Here is a 25,173-nt window from a genome sequence, read left to right as displayed (position 1 = left end):
ATGCTTTGAGTGAAATGTAATTGGAACGCCATATGAGCTCAGAGTCAGTGTGCTGTGTTTGGTGGACTGTGGGTGAAGATTTTAGGAGTATACCTTCACGTGCATCCTCTGACAGGTTTTCGGTGATGATTTGTCGGATCCGAACAGGGACAGAGGTGAAGCTGGATCTTTCCCCTTCGCCGCGGATGGCCAGCCCCCTGTGCTCTCTTGCGGCTTCTGGTTTCAAAATAGTATCCTCCAATTTCTGAGAAAATAAATAAGAAATTTTTTTAATATTAAGCGTGACAGGTAACATTGTGTTCAATTTGAATATGACGCTGGCCTTTAGCCATCATGTACACTATTTTAATTAGCTGCAGATTTAAAGTGGGTAATATCAGAATCAAAACACTTGGAGTCTGCTGTCTTTTCTTTGGAGGCATGGTGATGAAAACCCCTTTTGGTAATGGGGGAGGATTCACTGGGGAGACATTCTAGAAGGCATCATTTACGTATCCAGGTGAGACATGGGCCTCGTGGACAATGGAAGTCCTCTATAATGGGGACCGAGGAGGATGGTCCCATCAGCTATGGAGAAATGTAAACATTAAGTAAGAGAAGGCATATAATGTTATATGCGCTGTATTTCCACAGAACTGAGGCCACTTTACAGAAATTATGTATGTTGGTATTCTTGGAGGAAATTGTATATTCCCCTGCGGCCCCCCCTCAAGTTCTAAAGGACCCATGAAAAACATATTCCAAAAAATGAGCTGATAATTTAATTAATACTCCTAAAAGTGAGTATTACCTTATGGATGATCACTTTCTGTGATTTTTTTCACTATATTCACTTGCACTGTGAGATCACATTATTTCACAAGAGCACCATTGTTGTTTATTGTAGAATTTTTACAGGTCTTCATTGATACTCATTATCAATGATTGTACTCTTTGACAATCCAAAATAACTAAATAAGTTTCTTGCTAAACGAAACCAGTAGGAGTACTTGTGTTTTTTTATCCATAGTATACCCTAACGCCTTTGGCTCCAGTGGTTATTACATACTTTATGTAAAAATAGAGGGATTGGCCCAACTATCCAATGGACAGGGTACCAACGCAAACAATGTGAAATAAAAATTCCCTTAGAACCAACCGTCCCTCGAATTTAATTAAAACTGTGGCAACAGTTTTAAATAAATTCGAGGGACTATTGTGTTAGGATTTGCTGATATTAGCCTGACGAATTATTGTTTTGGGATGATTTGGAAACAAATCAACTAATAATGTCTCTTTTGTGATGTTGTTTTTTTAAAAATAATTTCTTTTAAACTGTTTCGGGAGTATTTACTACATGTGAATGTGAATAATTTTGTATTATTGTCGTGATTTTAACTTTGATATCAATTGATAAATAAATCCTAATATTGTCTATAATTCGGGAGTTTCAATTATACTTATGTGCTTGTACTTATAAATGTAGGGGTCTCCTGTTGTGGCACTGGGAATGGATGGAATTTTAAGTGCAGATGATTAATGGTGATTGTAAGTGACATTGGTTCCAAGGGAATTTTTATTTCACACTATTACAGACTTTAAACTTAAGTGAGTACATTATCGCACTTAAAACTTTAGACAATTCCTATTTTTAATTTATCTAATTACATTTTGAGCTTAGAAGAGACCAGATTGTTAGGCAGAGGTCGTAGCTTTGTACCTACTAAGAGACGCAACTTTATTTCAAATTCAGGAAGATCTACAAGGATTTTTTTCATAGAATTAGAATTGATGCTTCCTACCAAGAGGAACCGACTCCCATTCAGAGAGACAGTACAGGTCTCTATCCCCATCTACCTTTAACTCCATCTGCATATCAATGCCCAGTGACATACTTACATTTGAGAAACTGTTCCTTAATGAAGTAAAAAAAAGTGAATTTTTTTTGGGAATATTTTCCCTATAATATAAATAAAACAAAAAGAATGGCACTCACCACCTTAATGCAACCAAACTGAGATAGTCATAAAACCAGCAGATAAAGGCAGTGACATCGTAATTATGATTGCCACCAACTACAGAACAGAAGCCCTTCGCCAACTGAATAATACTGAACATTACACTTTACTCAGAAATGACCCTACCAAAAATATTCGCAAGAATATTCACAATATTACCAAAGCTGCGAAATTCAGTTATACGTCACAACAAGTTACTCTTTTTGAACAATTTTTCCACATGGCCCCATTTTTGGGTATTTTACATACTATCTAAAATTCATTAAAATTACATGAATCCTCCAGTAAGACCAATCGTCACAGGATGTGAATCTGTTCTTGAACCCATTGGCAAATATGTAGATCCATTAATATGGGGTTTTGTTCGCCACACTAACACTTACATCAAAGACAATATGAATTTGATTAAGCAAATAGAGAATCTTAACTTTGACCCCTCACAAGATCTTATGGTTGGTCTAGATATTGAAATGCTTTATTCCAATATTCCACGATTGTATGGTCTTGATGTGATTACCTCCTTATAGGACACTAGATCTTGTGCACATTGGACCCCAACCTCTTTCTTCAAGGGCCCTCCTGGAAACTGCCCTCACGAAAACATTTTTCAATTTGAGAACAATGTCTATCGGCAGTGTAAAGGTGTTTTAATGGGAGCCTGTTTCACACCTAATTTTGCTATTATGTAAGTAGATCATTTTGAAAATCAGAAAATTCGACACCAGGATAATCCCTTTTACAAGCACATCTGGTTATGGAAAAGGTATATAGACGACATATTGGTAATCTCGAGAGGTGATATCACTGAATTGACAAACCTCATATCCTGGCTTAACTGCCAAGCCCAATTACACTTCACACACAATTGCTGTGATACCTCTCTCCCCTTCTTGGACCTCACAATATGAGTCCAAATTGGTACTCTCGGCACTGACTGGCATACTGGGCACAAGTTGGGGGTACACGCGGATAGACTGCGTCCACCCACTGTTTTCTTAGGGTGGAGGCCGTCCACCCTGCCAAGAAGTTGGGCCCAACTGAGATATGCTGAACTTGTCCCGGTGTAATTTTCAGACACTGGGACACGTTCAGCAGCGCCAGGACATTGTCTGCTTTCCATTTCCATCAGCAACGTGCATGCAGTGAGAGGGCGGGGTTCACCTTCAGCTGTGCTAAAGATAAAGGCAGATGTTAGGAGGCCATAGGGCCTTCTTTTGATAGAGTAGAGTATCAGGCTGGAGGCTGCCTGGAACCTCACACTTTCATGCAAATGCAACAAGAGAGGAAACAAAAGCACACAGCTTGTCTCTTCACAGGTACTTAAGAGATGCATGTTCTTGTCTTTGTTCTGTCCATATATATATACACACACACACACATATTATATATATATATATATATATATATTATAAGAGATATCCATGCACTGTAAGAATGTCAGATGTATTGGTTTGTCCCAGTATTTTCACTAATAACAATTCAAATACCACTATTTAATTTCTTTTATAGCACTCCTCTTCCCAATGCTTGGTGTCAGAGTGCTCTACGTAACAGACACATTATACATTGAAAATGAATCATGTGTGTAAATCAATGTACATGATGTGTCACTTAAGCAGGGCCACTGGAATGTTGCGATTGTGCAGTGATTTTCACATAATTATATATTTTTCCGCATTTGCAAAATAATCCATCATCTGCCACATAATCTGCAGAGTTTGACAAAAACAATAGTTCCTAGCTTAAATGGTTTAAAAGTCACAAAAAATGCAGCGACAAGGGTTGGAGCGCATTGGTGGTCCTTTGCAAAGCTAGACTGGTCACTTTTTTGTTGCTCATTGCTTTAGTTGGGTATTAAAATGAAATTAATGAGGTGCAACCAATGCCCAGACAGAGTTACCAAGTTTTAAAATAACGAAATAATGCAGTACTACTATCACAAAATGTGCTGCATTATGCCACACAATTTGCATTTTCTTGCTGCATAATTTACTAAAATCCTGCCGCATGATTTAGCCCTCCCCAGCCTCATAATTCAAGTGGCCCTGTATGTAAACCAGTGAGGATTACAAGGTGTAGGAGTCACATGTCCTTCATAGCTCACTGTGCTATATTAGAAGGATTACAATTCATTCATTATTCATTAAAATCTTTATTCGATCTATTTGCAAACAGATAAAAAAAAGCACAATTTCATCAAATGGGCCGTAATAAAAACAGATTACATAAAACCAGAAAGCGTTTAAAATATTATTAAACTTTTAAATACCTCATTAAAACCAAAATCACAAGTACATTTTTGGTCCATGGGTACTAAAGTTCATGGCGGCACTCCCCTGTCCCTTCTATTTCGCCAACAAGCCCACAGAAAAGATGCTACCATAAAACAAACATGGGGGTTAGAAAGAGCTATTAAGAAATATAGGGCCACTGCATTGCGTACAATTTTGACGCCTTAAGATTGGAAGGAGAAACCTTTCTCTTTCAGTATAATTAAATTTTCAAAACAGTACCAGATGTAGGTCGGACTGGAGTGAGTAATTGTAGTAGGGGCAAGGCACAGGTCTGCATGCTTGAACCTCTTCTCTGGAAACCGAAATATCAAAGGGATTAGATTCAAGCAAAAACGCAGCAGGATAAATCTGTGTTGTGCTACAGTAATGGAGGAAAGGCAAGAATAACCTTCCCCTGGTCCTGGCGGGATTTGGTGGTAAACTGTGAGCGTCTGTAGGTGCCTGTTTTTTTCCTACTATCTTCTGTAAGTATAGTTCAGTTATTTTCCGTTTAGAGACCTTAATACAGGATGAGGGGTCCCTAAATAGTACTTCCTGCGCACTTGCATTTAATTCCGCCTCTACGTATCTAAGCCAGTCGATCCAGCCATAGCCCTCGAGCCTCAGCAATCACCAATTATGCGTTGGGTTAGGTTGACAGTGACCCTGTGCCAGATCGAGAGCCACAGCAGGATAGGAGCCAGTCTGGTAGAGTCAAGCGAGTATGGAAGACCCAATTCGAGGTGTAAAATATAGTTAGAGGGTGGTAACAAAACCTTGACTTAAAAAAGGTGTCTTCAACTTTTTGCAGTTGTTCGATATGGGCCATTCCCCAAACTCAGGCCCCATAGGTTGCCGCCGCTTTTGTTTTGGCTTGATAGATGGTTTTGATTGTGTCCAAAGGGCTGGCTCCTCATTTTTTGGCAAATGCTTTTATAGCTTGGAGACCTCTTTTCATGCCCAGGGCTCTTGCTGACACCAGGTTATTCCAGGATTGCTTGTTATCAAAAACAAGATTCCCAGGTATGGAAAGGAGTCAACCACCTCGATTTTCTTTTAGGCTAGAGGGTAGTGCTGTGCTTTCGCGCCTCTAAAAGCTCCAGCTGTAATGATGAATGATTTAGATTCATTCACTCTGAGGTCTAATGAAGCCATGAATGAGGCGTACGAAGATATCAGACTTTGGAGAGCTACCCCTGTCCTGGCAATTAAGACAGCATTGTCAGCGTACGTCGGTATTGGGAGTGAGATGTTGTCACATTTTGGTACGTCTAAAGAGAGACAAGACAGTGCCGCCTCCACCCCGTTGGTGTAGATGAGAAAAAGAAATGGGGAAAGGACATATCCCTGTCTGACTCCTTTCTCGATCTTAAATGAGCGTGTGCATTCCCCGTTTCTGCCAAACCGCACAGAGGCATTGGCATACAGCTGACGTATAAAACGGATAATCAGGGTATCGATCCCCATGCCCTCCATCATAAGCCACAGTTTGGAATGGAACACACAATTGAAGGCCGCTGACAGGACCATAAAGGCCATATATAACTTCCCACCTTTGGCCTTCGTATATTTGTCGATGCAAAGTGAGAGGTTTAAACATTGGTCCACTGTCCCCTTACCTTTCTGTAAGCCGTATTGCGCCTGCATTAAAACATTCTGTTCTTGGGAAACCGGCATATGCTCAGGAGCGCTCGCTGATGGGGAACAACACACTGCACACAATTTTGTACTCGGCCGGGCTCCAGGGGCGGCTGCCATCTGCCACGCGGGTGGTCTTTGCGGTTTGGCGACCAGCGTTGCGTCGCATGGGTTGGTGGGGTAGTTTGACGGCGGAGACCCCATTGTGGCATAATGGGCGGCTCCCCGCGCTGGCCTCGCTGGGGGGGTTTGGCGGATGGGATTCTATAGGGATCTCTTCGCTCGGAGATGTTATGTCCGGCGTAACTCTCAAGTCGTTCCAGGAGTTGCGGAATGAATTCCACATGCCCAAGACTCAATTTTTCAAATATTTGCAGTTCCGTCATGCGCTTGTGCCTAGCCTGGTGGGGTTGGAGTCGCTCCCGGAGTTCAGCCCTGTAGAAGCGAAAGTGTTTATGGGAGATCTCGGGGATAGAAAGGTGTCCCGCATTTATCAAATGCTGGTTACCCACTGCTCCTCCTCCCTGCTTCCATTGAAAGACGCCTGGGAAAAGGATGTAGGCCCCCTGGATGAGGATGACTGGTGGGAGGCATTGGAGTCCCCGCGTGGGACCGCTATCGCGGTACAACTCCGACTAATCCAATTCAAATATTTGCACAGGGCATATTATACACGGGAACGGCTGTGGAAGGCGGGCTTGATTGTGTCCCCGGAGTGACTGCGCTGTGGAGCTGAGATAGGTTCCCTGCTACATACTGTATGGTCTTGTGCGGGCTTGACTAGGTTCTGGAATGGTGTCTGGAGTTGTTTGTCAGAGGTCCTGGGCTGGGATCTCCCCCGCACTCATCGCCTGGGTCTCCTTCATGTGCTACAGGGTGTGGGAGGGAATATTTATAAACGCCACCTCTTGCTGTTGGGTCTAGTGGTGGCCAAGTGGGACTTGGCACGGGCATGGAAGAATGAGCGAGCCCCCCCCCCCCCTGAGTGCGTGGAAGTCTGGACTGGATTATTTTATGGGGCTAGAGCGCCCAGTATTCGAGGCCAGAGGTTGCCCCCGAAAACACTACAAAATCTGGAAGCGGTGGGCCGATTATAGGGGTTTGACTCTGGAGCCCCCAGCAGAACCTGCTGATGATCTGGATCTGGACGATGGGCACCGGGCCTAGGGAGGCGCATGGCGCCTGGCATACTGACAGCACCTGTAGAAGGCTTAATGTGATCGCCTGTACTGGGTTAGGGAGGGATAAGGGGTGGGTAGTGGGGTTATTGGGGAGTTGTGGAAGGTGGGAGGGTAAAGGGAGAAATGTTTTCTTCATTGATTTGGCTACCATGATATACATATGGTAATATTTGGCAGTGACCTCCTGGTTGTGGAGAACTGCGTATATGCCTTTACCTGATCAATCAATAAAAATTGTTGTGAAAAAAAAAAATTATTCTGTTCTTGTGCCCACTCCTCCAACCTGGCTAACAACAACCGGACCATAAATTTGGCAGTTGTGTGCAGGAGTGAGATGGGCCTATATTTCTTGGGACAGCTCGTCTCCCTTCTTAAAGATTGGAACTATTACACTGTGGTTCCAGGATGGAGGGGGACACTCTTCTGCTATGCTATTCAAAACGTTTGTTATTAAAGGGACCCACAGGTCGTAGTTGGCCTGGAAGAGGTCGAATGGGACCCCATCCGGTCCGGGGGCTTTCCCTTGAACGCAGGCTTCCAGTCCTTTTCTCACTTAATGCAGTGAGAAGGTCATGATTCATTGGATGGAGGCAGTGGATCAGGTTGAGGGAGCTCTTGGGGAGTTTGACGTGCGAAGATGGTTTCGAAGTGCCCTATCCATGCATCTTCCTTTACATGCTTGTCTAGAGATGGGTCATTTAATTCTTTAAAGTATGGGGCATTTATGTACTTCCAAAACTCCCTACTATTACGTGAGCTTGCAGCTTGTTCAATATCATCCCAGGCCTTCTCTCTTAGTTCCTTCATAAGTGTAGTCCTAGTATGCTTATAATCTTTACGAAGTGATCTTATGAGTGCCAGATCTCTAGGGTGGATTTTTAAGGCACTATAAGGGCTCGCTTTGCTGACGAGCATGATGAATCAAACCAACGACCAGGTGATGTGCCGTTTGCTGGTTTATGTCGAGTGAGTGCGGCTATTAATTTTATTAGAAGGGTTCTAAACTGGGAGACTAAAAGGGAGGGAGAAGCGTCCTCGTCCAAGCAGTGAAAAATATCCCCCCTTACTTGGGCTAATATGGCAGAAACCAGATTCTTTTTCTCTACCTGTGCCCACTTCATTTGATAACCATTTTTTCTGGATAGTGCGATGTTATTCACTATTGGTTGATGTCTCTTCGCTTTTTGATGGGTACTTACGTGAATAAGTAATATTGCGTGATTGTTATGGCAAATAAATGTGTTGCTAAGATGGTCCACTCTATCTTGTATTACAGAGGAGGCTAAAATATAATCGATAGTGGACTCCGAGTTGTTCCTCCTAAATGTTGGCTCTATCTAACCTGTCTTGCCACTACTGATTACGTTCAGTTGCCTTATGTACAGTAGCCTATTGAGCGTGTCACCATATTCACTATGTGTAAAGTGTGAGAGGGCGTTGCCGTGCGGATCGTCCATCCCACACACACTAACATCATTGTGCTTACACAGATGGGTATTAAAATCCCCCAGCCAGATTATGCTAGAAAGACCCTTCTGTGCTTGTGAGTTGATTAGTCGAAGTTCATTATTTAAATCGTCTACCACTCGTTTCATATTGCCCCCAAAATCCTTATTGTGAAAATTAATTAATATCCAATGGTCATCATTTGTAAACTCCATTCAGAGCATTTGGAAACAGTTATTCTGGGGGTCCACCTGTTGTAGGTAAGTGTCGGTAGACAATTGCATGCTTCCAAATCAGAAAGGGGAGCGAGTCTGTTATAGAGCCTGACCCCCGGTGTAATATTTGGGTACTCTATGTGTCGTAGCATGGGCTGGCCTAATCTTAACCTACCCCTCTGTTCAATTCCTGTAGCTGGGCCCTGTTTATAGAAATGCTCCAGTGCTAAAGAAATAATCTGCGTGTTCCTAGAGCAAGATCTTTCAAGGTTTCTAAGAAAAGGCCAGTATAAGGGTTATTAAAATGTTTCACTACGCAGTCCACAGCAAGGGTTTTCGTTGAATTTCCCACCCACTTCACCCTCCTGGCCATAATGATTCCCCATTCCCCAGTCTATGGGCTAATTCCATAGCCAGTGCAGGCATTTGTCCATTAACTGTGTGGTAGATTCCTGTTGATTGTCAAGCAGAAGGGGGACGTTAGCCAAAACCAGCACAAGAGTGGAGGTTGCCGGTGGAAGGTGGAGCTACTGTTGTGAGTGATTATCCGCCATTACTGCATAGGGATGATCTGGTCTTAGTGGATGAAGTGCCATTCTTGATTCCCCTCGGCACTCAGGCGCCTGATGCGTCTGGTCTACCATCTCTCCTATATACTTGAATGATGAAGGTTGGGCCATTGATTGTGTGAGATTGATCATACACGAAAGGAGCCAAACCTGCTCAGAGGCTGTAAAACAGTCACATACCCACCAACACAGATATTAGTTTGTAGCTTGTCCAAAACTGAATGGGTAAAATCCGCATTCTGGACTTAAGGCCAGCTAGTCTCTCATCAATCTTAGTCAGTTTAAGGAGAATGGGGTCAAGAAGTGTGGTCATTAATTTAGTAACTTCCGCCCAAAAAGCGTCATCCGGTACTAACTCTCGGGTTAAAGTGCTTTTAATTTGTGGAATGCCCTGGGTTTGGTCACTCTCGTAGGTTTAGGTTGTTTGAGTTTAACGATCTCACCAGCGCTACATTGCTTTGGAGGAGGGCTGTTTGCTACGCTGGTAGGGGGTGGGGATTCTATATCACTCAAGTTGGAGGTAGATGGCAATTGAGTAATTGTCTCCCGTTGACCAGGCAGGAGGTCATTGAGTAGTGACAGTTGAGTCCTAGGGGTAAGAGCGGCATTCTTGATGGTGCGTCCTGAAAATGACCTCCCCAACCTCTTACCTCTTACCCCTCTTTCCTCCTTTTCCCTGCTGCCCGATCCTTCTTCTCCTTTCCCCTCTACCCTCTTCACCACCTCCTACCCCCTCACACCCAACCCAAACCTCTCCCCTCCTACCTCTCTTTCCTCCTCCCCCTCAATCCCTGTTGCACCTACTCCTCCCCTACAACATATTGAATCCCCTCACTCCTTCTCCATTACTGCACCACAATGTCCTCACATACTACCAGTTCTTTCTGATTCTCAACCGCAAAGACAGGACCACCCATCTCCTCCCCACCCTCCCTCCCACGCCCCCTCCCTTAGCACCCATCAAACCGCTGGGTTACTGGACACTCACACAGCCATCCTGCAGCAGGTCGGAATCGGGAACACCCCTCTCATCCCGCCTCCTGGATTCCCCCCTCTCCCACCGCCTACCCCTCTCCCACCTAATAAATTGGAACAAACCCCCATCCACACGGACTCCCTTTCCTCCTTATCCTCCCTCCTCATAACTCAATTGCTTCTTAACATTGAAATCCACCTCTCTATCTTATCATTAGAACTCTCCTCCCTCAGAAAAGACTTGATCACCCTCCGTGACACTAAATCTTCCAACCATCCCATCTCCTTCGGCGACACTCCTCCCAACTTTTCTCCCCCTCCAAAAGGTTGCACCTCTCCTAATGATATCCTCTACGATGGATTCCCCGTAACTGCCTTCCCATCTCTCCTCTTAAGTCTACCCACCCTCCCTCCCTGGACCTAAAGATCTCTAAGAATCCCTACCGTCCTAGCCCGCTGACCGTTGAATCTTGCATACCTCTTCCCCCTTTTCATTGCCCCTGGAATTAACCCCCGCCCCACCGCCACCGGCTCGCCCAAGCTCCCTCCATCATCATCTATGACTACTGATAAGGATATTCCTCACTCAACTATTCCCGTGATCCTGGGAATTAGCCGCACCCCCATCTCCCCCCGTTCGCCTAGGCCTCCCCCGCAACACACCACTGTCTACTCTGAACCTACTCCTGCTTTCAGCCCCAAACCCCTTAACTGCATGCTCATCAACTGTCGATTACCTGCACGCCATGCCACGGAAATCTCGGAGACTATCCTCAGTGAAGCCATTGACATCGCCTTTCTTACTGAAACCTGGCTCAAGGCTCACTCCTCATCTATTCTCGACATGCTCTCCCCCCCAGGCTACTACATCCTCAGAAAAGACAGACCTGTCAAAATCGGGGGTGGCCTAGCCATCATCTATAAATATGACCTCCCTCTCTCACTTTTCAAGAAACCCGACCAAACCACTTTCGAACATCTAGTAGCCGAACTTATAGTTCAGGGGGGCCCTCTTATTCGGCTCCACAATATCTATCATCCCCCTGGCGATCCTATTCCGTTTGTAGAGGAACTGTCGGACCGTCTTTCCCAAGCCTCGATTTCCTACTCCAATAACATTTTTCTCGGAGACTTCAATATTCACTGGAACACTAATAATGACCCCTCGGTTTTAACACACAGTGATCTTCTTGGCGTTACTGACTTGATCCAACTTTGCCATTCTCCTACACACGACAAAGGAGCGACGCTAGATGCGATCATCACCAGCAAAGATGTAGCCTCCCTCTCGAACATTATCCCCATCAATTGGTCGGACCATCACCTCATCCTCTTCATGATTAACAGATTCACTCCTCCCCCTCCCACCACTAACCTTAACATTAAGAAACTAACCAGAAACCTTCACCTTATCCCCCCTGGCGCACTAGAATCCTCACTCAAAGCCAAACTTCATCTACCCCCTCCCTCACAAAATGCTAACGATATTACAGAACACTACAACAAAACAATCACTGAAATCCTTGATCAAATTGCACCAGCCAAACTAAAACCGCTAAAAAACATCCCTTCCAAATCCTGGTTTAATGCTGAACTTAAAAATGAAAGATGTGCACTCAGAATGTCTGAGCGCTCCTGGAGACAACACCCTTCTCCCTCGAACCTCGCCCTCCTCAGATCCGCTAGGTACAACTACAAAAAACACATCCTTAGTGAAAAGGCCTCCTTCTTCCGCGCTCAACTGGATCGAGCCAAGAATAGACCCAGGGAATTATTTAACATCATCAAAAAACAATCTGCGTCCGCCACCCCCAAGTTTACCACCACCACAGAAAATTGCGAACTAATTGCGAATTTCTTCTCCGAAAAAATTGCCAAGATCGACGCATCCTTTGCTTCAAATCCCCCCCGCAAGGTGTCTCACCCCTCCTTGTCCTCTCACCCTTGACACCCTTATCACCTTCGCCTCCTCTTGATCCTTTTCCCCCCTGATCCTGCTCTTCGCCCGCTCACTGCCACCCCCCAAGATCTTTTCCTCCCTAGCGCACAGCCTAAAAACAATGCCTCCTGGCTTCATTTTAGCCCAGTTTCTGAGCGAGAAGTTCTCGGCATCAGCTCCAAGCTCAAGCCCTCCTCTCATACCTTGGACCCGCTCCCTTCCAATATCGTTCAAGACCTAAAGCATATCATCACTCCTTATTGGACTACCATCATCAACACATCCCTGGCCACGGGTTGTGTCCGTTTCCCTCCAGCTGGGCCAAATTTCACCCATCCTTAAAAATGCTACAGCCGACCCTACAGACCTTAACAATCTTCGCTCCATCGCTAATCTTCCCCTTCTCTCTAAAGCACTCAAAAAATGCATCCTGATCCAACTGGATAATCACATTGACTCATTTTCCCTTCTTGATGTATTTCAGTCAGGTTTCCGAAAGGGTTGTAGCACGGAAACTGCAATGCTCAACATTGTCGATGATATCCACCACTCCCTTGACAAGGGGGAGGCTTCCCTTCTCATCTTTCTTGACCTTTCTGCTTCCTTCGATACTGTCAACCTCTTTGCCCTACTCAATACCCTTAAAGATCGCTTTGGCCTCAATGGTCCCGTTCTTAAATGGGTCACCTCCTACTTCCAGCACAGATCCCAACAAATCAAAATCAGCAGTTGCCTTTCGAAACCTACACCTGTATCCCTTGGTGTACCCCAGGGGTCTATTCTCTCTCCCTCTCTTTTTAACCTCTTCATGGAGCCCCTCACCCTCATTCTAAAGAAAACAGGTATCAACTACCAACTCTATTCTGATGACACCCAACTTTACTGTCAAATTAAATCCCACTCTGACATTCTGCATCTCAATGACACCCTGACTAAGATCCAAGAATGGTTCCATCACAACCACCTGAAACTCAACCCTAAAAAACTGAAATCATTCTCTTTGCCCCTAAAAGTAACCGGCTCCCCATGCAACACTGGCTCTCTGACCTAAATGCTCTCAACTGCTCCCTTTCCATCTCTAACTCAGTCAAATCTCTTGGTATTAGCATTGACCAAAACATCAGCCTTTCGCCTCACATAAAAAGTGCTGCCAAAGGAGCACTCTTTTCACTTCTTCACCTCAAAAAAATCAAACCCTTCACTCCTGCTGATGACTTTAAATCTGTCGTACAATCATTAGTTCTCTCCAGACTCGACTACGGCAACTCTCTGCTCTTAGGTACTCCTAAAGTCCATCTAGCCCCAATCAAGTCAGCCTTGAACCTTGCGACCAGGCTTATCACGGATTCTAAGAGGCGGGATCACATCTCGCCCATCCTCAAAGATCTCCAATGGCTTCCACTGGATGGCAGATCCATCTACAAAAACGTTTGTATTACGCGTAAGGCCTTGCACCCTCAAACCCCACTGTATCTCTACCAAAAACTTGACAAAGCAGGCTGCTCCAGAGAATTGAGGAGCTCCAATGCCCTCATGCTGGTCCCTCCCTTGGTTAAAAAGAAATCAACTCAAGCACGCTCTTTCTCCTGTAACTCTCCCAACATTTGAAACTCTCTTCCCAAAGATCTACGTTGCAACCCCTCATACTTCAGCTTCAAAAAAGATCTCAAACGACACCGTCTCCTCAAATACTGGGGTCCTTAATCCTGTTTCCCTCCCAGGTGTCTCCTAACCTCCCCCTTATTTTTCCTTTTTGCCCCTCTGCTTCTTACTTGACCCTCCAACCCCGCTCTGCTTCCCACATCTTCCTCCTTCCTCCTTTTCGCTTCTGCCCACTTCTTTCCCCTACTTGTTCTCTTCTCTCCTGCAGAGCAAGGGCACAGTTAGAATCACTCCGGAAACACGCTCAGCACCCTGTTTTATTTAGGCAGAATTTGCGGCTTTTAAAAAACGTTGTTAGTATCTTTTTAACCCCTTCCCTGCTGGCCCGTTTCTGCCGCTGTGCGGTAAACAAAAGAACAGGGGCGGGCCATGACGAACCCCAGCCGTCATCAGCACACGAGCACCGTAGTGCATGACGGCTGGGGTTCGTCATCAGCATGGAAGGGGTTAAAACATTGCTTATTTTGCACAAGCTGGGAGCTGGTTTCTTTTAAAATACTGCTCATCTTTGAACTATCTGGTAATTCACTTACCCTGCACTCACTGCTGGTGGTGGCACGCTGAAAACCTCCTCCCGGTTACGAGCTGTGTTCAATGCTCGGCGGGCAGGAAGGTCGCGTGCACCACGTCCGGCTGGCACTTCAGACGCTCGGGCAGCAGTCTAGTTGCTGCACCCGGCGTCGGAAGAGGCGCATAAATACTGCTGCCAGCGCATCTACCAAAGTATTACTACTGCTGTGGCAGAGCAAGGGCACGGTTAGAATCGCTCCGGAACAACACGCTCAGCACCCTGTTTTATTTAGGCAGAATTTGCAGCTTTTAAAAAACGTTGTTAGTGTTTTTTTAATACATTGCTTCTTTTGCATAAGCTGGGAGCTGGTTTCTTTTAAAATACTGCTTATCTTTGAACTATCTGGTAATTCACTTACCCTGCTCTCACTGCTGGTGGTGGCACGCTGAAAACCTCCTCCCGGTACGAGCTGTGTTCAATGCTCGGCAGGCAGGAAGGTCGCGTGCACCACTTCCGGCTGGCGTTTCAGACGCTCAGGGCAGCGGTCTAGTTGCTGCAACCGGCGTCGGAAGAGGCGCATAAATCACGCCTATGATGCGACCGCGCAGCGGGCACGCGCAGCGGGAGCACAAAGGCAAGCCCGTCTGCACCCGTCCGCGACCGCCCGGGGCCAGGGGCCAGAACCTCTGGCCCTTTTCTATCAGGGCACCGTAAATACTCCAGAGCACATCTGCTGCAGCTGAACACTCTGCCCCGGGACGACTGCCTCCACTCCTTGCCAGCAAATAGCCAAAAGGCAAAATGTCCCCACTGCTCCTTCACATTTCTTCGTACCTCCCTCCTTCCCACCCCAAAAACCCAGTTCTCAACTTCCTCTTGTTGAACTGTAGATCCCTCCCCAGGCACTCAACTGAAATTTCGCTCCTCTTACACAACTTTTCCCCAGAGGTACTCTTCCTAACGGAAACCTGACTCAATGCTAGCTCGGACCCTGATCTGGTTCAAGCACTACCCCAGGGGTACGGGATCCAGGAAGTAGAAAAACCAATTGGAAAAGGCGGGGCATCGCGATTGTGTTCAAGAACTATCTTACCTGCCGTCTTCTCGGCGAGCCCGTTGAAGTACTGCGAGAACGTCCACTTCTCGGTTCAACTCTCCCCCCTTTTGTCACTCTCAGGTCTCCTGATCTACCGCCCCCCAGGGGCAATAGGCGCCTTCTGCAAATCTTTGATAGAAACCTCCATCGATCTAGCCAGTTCTCTCCCTAATTTCACGCTCCTTGGTGACCTCAACCTTCACTTCAACGACTTGGGCTCCACAACAACTACCAATCTAGCTAAAGATCTTTCAGGCCTTCAGCTATCGCAAAAAGTCTCTCTCCCTACCCACGCACAGGGAAACTGCCACGACCCAGTATTCTCAAACCTAGAGACACTAAAAAGCAAGGTCCCGATCCCCGTCCCATGGTCCGACCATCACCTGGTCCCCCTCTCCTGGCACCCCCAGACACCCTTCCCCAGTCCCCCCTCCTCGGTCCCTTACCCGTCCCTGGTCCAAGCTCCCCTGGGAGAAATGGCCCCAGGAACTGAGGAAACATATACCCCAACCCACTACATGTCGGCTGACCATGTACCAAAACATCTGCACCTGGTTAGATGAATCACTCAACACCGTCCTTCCTAAAGCTTGGATTACAAAAAAACCTGGCGCCACCAGATCGCCTTGGTACACAGCTGAACTACGCACCCTGAAACAGAGCTGTAAAGTCCTAGAAAGGAGATGGAGGAAAGATTTCTCCGCTGAAAGCAAGTGCACTTATAGGGAAACTATACGTAATTACAAGGAGGAAATGAGGAAAGCCCAGGCAAGCTACTATGAGGAAAAGATCAAACAGGCCGCCAACTCCCCTAAAGAGACCTTCTCCATTATAAACAGACTACTCAAATACCCAGTCCCCCCGCTCCAGTGGACCCCCTTGGTACCCGGTGCGAAGACCAGGCCGAATTCTTTGAAAGAAAAATACAGAACATCCTTAAAACCCTCCCCCCCCCCCATTGATCCGCCTGCGGCTCCTCCCACAGCAACCCTACCCCCAGCTGACAGCCTCTTTGAACAGTTTCACCCTTTATCACTGGAGGTGCTACTCTCACTCCTGCCCTCAGTAAAGAGTGGTTCACCCAGTGACCCCGTGCCCATGCACATCATAGCCAAAGTTGGCCCCACCGTCGGTCCCTCAATCGCTGACACCATCAACGCCTCCCTCGTCTCAGGAGTAGTTTCCCATTTGTGGAAGGGAGCAATGGTCAGGACCCTCCTCAAGAAACCCCACCTTGATCCAACTGACCTGGGCAACTACCACCCGATCTCACTCCTCCCAGGAATTTCAAAAATTGCTGAGAAATATGTGAACCATATTCTCTCTTCATTCCTGGAAACCAGCAACCTCTTACACCCCTCACAGACAGGCTTCCGCCCGGTCAGAGCACAGAGACTGCCTTGTTGGCAGTCGTGGAGGAAAGCTGGAAACTTTTAGATGCAGGAGGTGCTGTGGCCATCATCCTCCTGGACCTAAGCGCAGCCTTCAACACGGTGAATCACCAAGTCCTGATTCATCGGCTGAACAGGCTGGGAATTGCCGGCATCGCCTTGAACTGGCTTCGCTCCTTCTTGGAAGGTTGCATGTTCCAGGTCATCGAAGATGGTAGGAGCTCCAACCCCCGCCCCCTCCAGTGTGGCGTCCCACAGGGCTCGTTGCTGAGTCCTACACTCTTTAATGGATACAGGGCTCCACTAGCGTCCATCACGGCCCCATACGTTATCCAGATGGTCACCTACGCGGACGATACCCAGCTGGTGGTAGCCTTGAATCAATCCACCCCTCACTCATCCACCCCAAAATCCTACCTCACAGAAGTCGTAAACTGGATGGGGTCCTCCCACCTGAAATTGAATGGTGGAAATACTGAGGTCATGACCCTTGGCAATTTTGACAACATCGCCCCTCAGCACCATCTGTCCATCATGCATGGGCCCAGTCCCCACCCCAAGCCCAAAATAAAAAGCCTGGGCATCTGGTTAGACAACAAACTGACTTTCCAAGCATAAGCCACCAAAACTGTGGCTCATGCTTCGGCCTCATTAGAACAGCAAGGAAAGTCCTTCCCCTGGTCCCCCCCCCCCCAAGCTAAGAAAACCATGATCCAGTCTATCATCCTCTCGAGACTAGACTATTGAAATGCGCTTTACCTGGGTGCCCCTACCTCGGTCATCAACCGACTACAGATCATCCAGAACTACGCAGTCAGATTGCTCACTGGTGCACCCAAAATCTCTTCGGCCAAACCAACCCTGCGCCTACTTCACTGGCTCCCCTTGAAAGAGAGAATCAGCTTTAAGCCACTCTGTATTGTCCACAAATGTCTCCAGGGCAAAGGGCCGCCCCTACTCTCAGCCATAATCCCATAATCCACCTGTACAAGGCCAGGAGGACACTGCGCTCGTACGGACTCCGTCTCCTCGCCACCCCAAGAATCATTCGAGCCAGGAGTGGCGGGAGACTGTTTGTTCCTGAACGCAGGCCGCTGTGGAATGCCCTCCCTCTGCAACTCCGAAACCAACCCAGTTATGTCATCTTCAGAAAACAGCTGAAAACCCTCCTCTTCCGTAACCCCTTCCCGTTCTTCCCACTTCTTGAGTAGTTCTGCCTAGCGCTGGGAGGCCTCCGGGTAGCCACGCGCTCTATAAATGTCCTTTTCATTTTATTCATTTCATTTGGGGCCATATTATTAAGCAGCTTCACAGATTACTTTGCGTCTCGTTCTGCTGGATCTTCACCTCCTCGGGTTGGCAAATTTCAGGTACCATGTGAAGGGTAGCTTGTTTGTGTCTGGACCAATACTACTGCTATATTATTTGTCGCGCCTGTGGATGGAATATTGCCTATACATATCAAAGGAGTCATTTGATATTGAGGGAAAAGGAAAGGCATTGGAGTCAAGAGATATCATTGACTTTGTCTACCATTTTTATTTTTTGTACTAAATAAAATACTATTCATCTATCCGTTCTTCTAAAATAAAACCCTTGATTTCCTCCTAAGAACTCTAGCTGGGGGACCTTTTTTTTGCTTCTTTTCAGCTGGTCTTCTTCTTCAGAATGGGAGAATGATGGAAGGGTATGTACGAGTCATGTTTATTTCCTACAGTAGGAAAGTAGGAAGTGGGAATGGATGATACTTATCATTGTTTTGTTGTTGTAGGTATCCGCTCTTCCAGGTTGAGAAAAGTATCTTACCTGGAAAGAAGATAGGGACACAACAAAAGCTGTTTGTGTTTCTAGGTACTAGCGGCTGTAGTGAGAATTATTGAGAGTAGTCTGGTTGTTGAACACTAGTCGTCCTGTGTTTTATGTTTACAGGTATCCCATTCCCCCGCTATTCCTACCCTAATTCCTTTCCCCCCCTTGATCACCTCAATACTCTGTGTATGATACGTCAGAGTTGGGGATAGCAGGAGGTGAAACCCTTTGTGCATCGCCCGGACCTTGAGGCGAACCTGTAGTCATTACAGAATTACGCGCCCACAAATTTATCTCCTACCGGTCTGGGCGACTCACAGAGATGGCGTCCTTGGACAAAGTGCTGCAAGCGCTTGTAGCAGTCCAGCAAGAATTAGCAGCATCAAGAGCAGAAACAGACGCGCTGAGAGATAGAGTTGATAGACAGTCTAGGAACCCATTTGAGTAGCAACGTGCTCCCTCCAATTCCTTTTTAAGCTAGCCCTGAGCGGTATTCAGGGGACCCCCAGAAAATACAGACCTTTTTGACCCAGATCATGTTGCAGTTCTCATGTAAACCGGCTTCCTTTACCAACAACCATTCAAGGGTGGCTTTTGCAATTTCCTTTCTCACAGGAGAATCGGCAAACTGCGCAGTATCATCGGTGAAATACGATGACCCTTTACTCTCGGATTGTAATGCTTTCCGTTGGGAATTAAAAAGGGTGTTCGACTGCCGAGCTACCATGTTTAGCGCTGACAGGGAGTTGTTGGAGCTAACGCAGGAAAAGACTTGATTACATATTTCACCTAGTTTAACAGATTGATTGCAGAAACGGCTCGGCCTGAGAAGAGAATGTCATTATACTACCAAGGACTGAGTGAGGATATGAAGCATATGTTAGCGCAAATTGACCTTCAGCCCACCACGTATACCGACTTAATGAATCTAACATTGTGTTTAGACCATCAGATAGCCGAGAGAGGAGGGTAGCGTAGGAGGGGTGAAAAAGCCTGTGTTCATTCAGAGAAGGATACTAGGCCAGCGTCTCAAGCTAATGAGCAAGGGACCAAACCCATGGATATGGGGGCTATCAGAGCACCACTGTCGAAAGCAGAGAGAGAGAGCCGCAGGGCACAGGGTCTCTGCATGTACTGTGGAACGAAAGGTCATTCCGTGCAGGAATTCCAGCATAAGCCCAAGAGAAAAAGTCAATTTTACTCTAGCAAAAAAGTGGCAGTCATGGCAGTACACAACACAGAGGAAGTCACACCCGAGACAAGCCTGCCAAAGAAAAGCCCCAGTTTGTGGGCTTAAACTTGCCTTAGTTATCTGTCACAGAGCTAAAGAACAAGGAATCACATATCGTGTTGTTCATGCTCCTTACGAGGGGGCAACAAGACCATCACGTTTGGGTGATGATTGATTCCAGGGCCACCGGACACTTTATCGGTGCGCAACGTTTACAACGCGCGCGTTACCACGACCTACTATTACCACGCGGTTGTAACAGCGAAAGTTGTTACAACGCATTGCGCTGGGGGGCGCTCGAGGATAGTAAACCATTTAATTTACTCTCCCAACACCTTCCCTACTATCCACGGGGATTGGTGTTGGAATAGTAAATTAAATGTTTTAAATTTGCGCCCCCCCAACGCAAGTCGTTGTAACGACTTGCGTTGTTACAACCGCGTTGTAATGGTAGGTCGTTGTAACGCGCGCGTTGTAACGACATATATCCCACTTTATCGATTGTGGATTAGTACAATGGTTAGGCTTACAAAGCATAGCTAGGAAGAAACCTGAAAGAGTGTTGGCCGTGGATGGTACACCCCTTAAATCCGGACCCATCACGGAACAAACTGAGGAAGTGAGGCTTATTCTAAAAGGGGACATTCAGGATCACGTAGAAGACCTAACTTTGAACATTATTGAGGCACCATAGTACGAGGTCCTATTGGGCATGCCTTGGTTATGACAGCATAACCTCACCATTGATTGTAAATGGAAAACTGTGGTTTTCCAGTCTGTAGAGTACAGAGCCAGGTGTATTTGTGCTTCTTGCCCCCATACTATAACACTCACCCATGCTTTCCACATCGCCACCGCTGCTAAGAAAGAAGCAGTGCTTTCCTCTGGGTATAACTTCTACAGGGATTTTTTTATTGCGAGGCCAAAGCAAAAGTACTACCTCCACACCGCAACTACGATTGCCAAATAGACCTGGCTGTGGGAGCTACCATCCCGTCATGTAGGGTCTATGCCTTGTCCGAACCGGAGACTAAACATCTGGGAGATAACTTAGAACATTTCGTGAATATAGGCTTTATATGACCCTCTCACTCCCCCGCAGCCCCTCCAATTTTCTTCATAGCAAAAGCCAATGGAGAGCTTAGAATGTGCATCGATTATCGCATGTTAAACAAAACCACTGTTAGGAATCAATTCCCTCTTCCGCTCATCCCGGTGTTACTGGATCAGGTAAGGGAGGCCAATATTTACACTATGCTAGATCTCAGGGGGGGGGGGCTATCATTTGGTTTGGATCCGTGAAGGGGATGAGTGGAAGACGGCTTTTAAGACACGTTACGGGTTGTTTCAGTACTTGGTTATGCCCTTCGGGCTTTGTAACATCCCAGCCGCCTTTCAGTACTTCCTCAATGACGTGCTCAAGGAGTATGTAGACAGATTCCTGGTCGTTCACATCGACGACATCCTGATATATTCCCCTAACCGGGAGATGCATGTGCAGCATGTTGAGTTGATATTGCAGAGGCTAGAGGAGCACAATTTGTTTTCTAAACTGAGCAAATGCAAGTTTAGCGTTACAGAGGTTGAGTTCCTGGGGGTTATGCTGAGTACCAGGGGTCTATGTATGGCTGAGAGGAAGGTACAATCAGCTCAGGAGTGGCCTGTTCCCAAGAGTGTGAGAGATGTACAGTGTTTTCTGGGTTTTTCCAACTACTACAGGAGATTCATTTCTCACTTCTCCCAGCTGGTTTCTCCCATAACACGCCTCTTGAGAAAGGAGGTGCCCTTTCTTTGGAACACAGAGGCCATGGATGCCTTCATCTATCTGAAAAAGGCGTTCTGTACAGGACCAATCCTAAAACATCCTCAGACAGGAATTCCGTTCATAGTGGAGGCCGATGCAGCGAGTATGGCAGTAGGGGCTGTGATGTCACAACGTGATGAACAAACGGGACAACTACATCCAGTGGCTTTCTTGTCCCGAAAACTGAACACAGCTAAACTCAACTATATTGTGGCCAAAAAGGAGCTTTTGGCCATCAAGAAGGCTTTTCAACAGTGGAAAGCGATACAAAGGGGATGATGGACGGAGCATTTGAGCAAATCAAACACTCACCCCCAGTCAACTGATCTGGGATTAATCCATCACCATTCTTTAGCTCACTCCGCCACCCCAGTTCAGACATGGCCATATGCAAATCAGTCCGACCCTGTGCCTCATGGGAACAGTCCAGCCCGAACTGCCAAGCCATGTCTTCCCTGGCCTGGAAACAAGCATCCTGGGACCGGTTTCGGGTTCATAACACTCATCAGCCAGGCTATCTTGAATCCACTGGCAAAGTGAGCAAGGGACTCACATCTGAGCATACCCTGCCAACTTTGGGCGAACAAAGCGATACAAAGGGGATGATGGAAAGCTAAAGAAATGGGATGGATTAAACCCAGATAAGTTGATTGGGGTTGAGTGTTTGATTTGCTCAAACGCTCCGTCCATCATCACCTTTTGTATCGCTTTGTTCGCCCTAAGTTGGCAGGGTATGCTCGGACGTGTGTCCCTTGCTCACTTTGCCACTGACATGGCTTGGCAGTTCGCGCTGGACTGTTCCCATGAGGCACAGGTTCAGACTGATTTGCATATGGCCATGTCTGCACTGGGGTGGCGGAGTGAGCTAAAGAATGGTGATGGATAAAACCCAGATCAGTTGACTGGGGTTGAGTGTTTGATTTGCTCAAACGCTCCCTCCATCATCCCCTTTTGTATCGCTTTGTTCGCCCTAAGTTGGCAGGGTATGCTCAGACGTGAGTCCCTTGCTCACTTTGCCACTGGATTCAAGATAGCCTGGCTGATGAGGGTTATGAACCCGAAACTGGTCCCAGGTTGCTTGTTTCCGGTCCAGGGAAGACATGGCTTGGCAATTCGGGCTCGACTGTTCCCATGAGGCACAGGGTCAGACTGATTTGTCTGAACTGGGGTGGCGGAGTGAGCTAAAGAATGGTGATGGATTAAACCCAGATCAGTTGACTGGGGGTGATTGTTTGATTTGCTCAAACGCTCCGTCCATCATCCCCTTTTGTATCGCTTTGTTCGCCCTATGTTGGCAGGGTATGCTCAGACCTTGATCACTTTGCCACTGGATTCAAGATAGCCTGGCTGATGAGGGTTATGAACCCGAAACCAGTCCCAGGATGCTTGTTTCAGGTCCAGGGAAGACATGGCTTGGCAGTTCGGGCTGGACTGTTCCCATGAGGCACAGAGTCAGACTGATTTGCATATGGCCATGGCTGAACTGGTGTGGCGGAGTGAGCTAAAGAATGGTGATGGATTAAACCCAGATCAGTTGACTGGGGTTGAGTGTTTGATTTGCTCAAACGCTCCGTCCATCATCCCCTTTTGTATCGATTTGTTCGCCCTAAGTTGGCAGGGTATGCTCATACGTGAGTCCCTTGCTCACTTTGCCACTGGATTCAAGATAGCCTGGCTGATAAGGGTTATGAACTCGAAACCGGTCCCAGGATGCTTGTTTCCGGTTCAGGGAAGATATGGCTTGGCATTTCGGGCTGGACTGTTCCCATGAGGCACAGTGTCAGACTGATCTGCATATGGCCATGTCTGAACTGGGGTAGCGGAGTGAGCTAAAGAATGGTGTGGTGATGGATTAAACCCAGATCAGTTAACTTGGCGTGAGTGTTTGATTTGCTCAAACGCTTCGTCCATCATCCCCTTTTGTATCCCTTTTCAACAGTGGAGACACTATCTGAGGGGGCTCTCCATCCGGTCACAGTCATCACCGACCACCGAAATCTCCAACATATGAAGACAGCGATACAACTCACCCAGAGCCAGATGTGGTTGATGTTGTTTTTGCCGAATATGACTCAGTGGTTACGTTTCATCCTGGGTCGGAAAAACAGAAAAGCAGTATCGTTGTCTCGCTAAGAGGATGTGACTACACCACAGCGATCACCAAGGCAATCGTCAATCCTGAGAGGGTGCTATGCACCATAACAGTGGAACATTTTCTGGACGCTGTCATAAAACACCAATCCTTTGATCGGTGGCAGAAATGGGCAGAACAGAGTAATCACCGAACACTCAAACATGGTGTATTGTTGTACAAGAACAAAGTGTACCTACCCTCACAAGAACTTAGGCTAAAGGCGTTTAATTGATGTGTGACGCCCTGCTTGTGGGCCATCCAGGTAGTAAAACGACCTTACACTTGGTACAGCGACAGTTTTGGTGGGAAGATGTGGCTAAGGACGTTAATCAATGGGTGTCTCAATGTTCCAAAGCTAAGGGCAAACTGATGCCAATGCCCACACCCTCACAACCATGGCAAACGATCAGCAAGGAATTTGTTGTAGGACTGCCAGTTGATATGAGATACAACACCATTCTGGTTGTTATAGACAGCCTCACTAAGATGGGTCACTTTATCCCCTGCAAGAATCTACCTACTGCAGGACAAAGAGCCCAGTTGATCCTGTCACAGGAAGTTCATTTACACGGCTTCCCAATCAATCAATCAACAACATTTGTAGAACGCGCTACTCACCCGCTAGGGTCTACAGGCGCTGGGGGAGGGGGAGGGAGCCGCTACTGCTCGAACAGCCAGGTCTTGAGTTGTTTCCTGAAGGAGAGGTGGTCCTGGGTCAGCCGTAGGTGGGTGGGGAGGGAGTTCCATGTCTTGGCCGTCAGGTAGGAGAAGGATCTTCCTCTGGCGGTGGCTCTGCTAAAAAGTGAGACGGTGGTAAGGGCGAGGCTGGCGAATCGGAGCTGGCGGGTGGGTGCGTAGAACGTGAGGCGGCTGTTGAGGTATTTGGGGCCCATGTCATGGAGAGCCTTGTGTGCGTGGGTGAGGAGTCTGAACGTGATCCTCTTGCTGACGGGGAGCCAGTGCAGGTCTCTCAGATGGACAGAGATGTGGCTGTGAGGGGGGATGTCCAGGATGAGTCGTGCAGAAGCGTTCTGTATGCGCTGGAGTCTTTTCTATAGTTTGGCTGTGGTTCCAGCGTAGAGGGCGTTCCCGTAGTCCAGTCGGCTGGTGACGAGGGCCTGGGTGACCGTCTTCCTGGTTTCGGTGGGGATCCACCAGAGGAACTTTTCGGAGAATTCGTAGGGTGTTGAAACAAGATGACGAGACGGTGTTGACTTGTTTGGTCATCGTGAGGGCGGAGTCCAGGGTGAAGCCCAGGTTGCGTGCATTGGCCCGTGGGCTTGGGGGCGGTGCCCAGTGCAG

The 25,173-nt window shown here is 47.1% G+C and overlaps 1 protein-coding gene across 1 annotated transcript in view; it reads right to left on the bottom strand.

The window, feature by feature from the left end:
- Positions 1-25,173, bottom strand: part of CROCC2 (ciliary rootlet coiled-coil, rootletin family member 2) — a 1,620,686-nt gene that overhangs the window by 1,581,087 nt on the left and 14,426 nt on the right. The window contains exon 2 of the mRNA XM_086944022.1: positions 94-244. Coding sequence (XP_086800148.1) covers positions 94-244 — 151 coding nt within the window. The remainder of the gene's footprint in view (positions 1-93; positions 245-25,173) is intronic.

The sequence above is a fragment of the Lissotriton vulgaris genome, chromosome 11 (genome assembly GCF_964263255.1).
Source record: "Lissotriton vulgaris chromosome 11, aLisVul1.2, whole genome shotgun sequence".
Taxonomy (NCBI): Eukaryota; Metazoa; Chordata; class Amphibia; order Caudata; family Salamandridae; genus Lissotriton; species Lissotriton vulgaris.
Note: the sequence above shows the minus strand (reverse complement) of the source record. Positions and strands in the feature narration are given on the sequence as shown.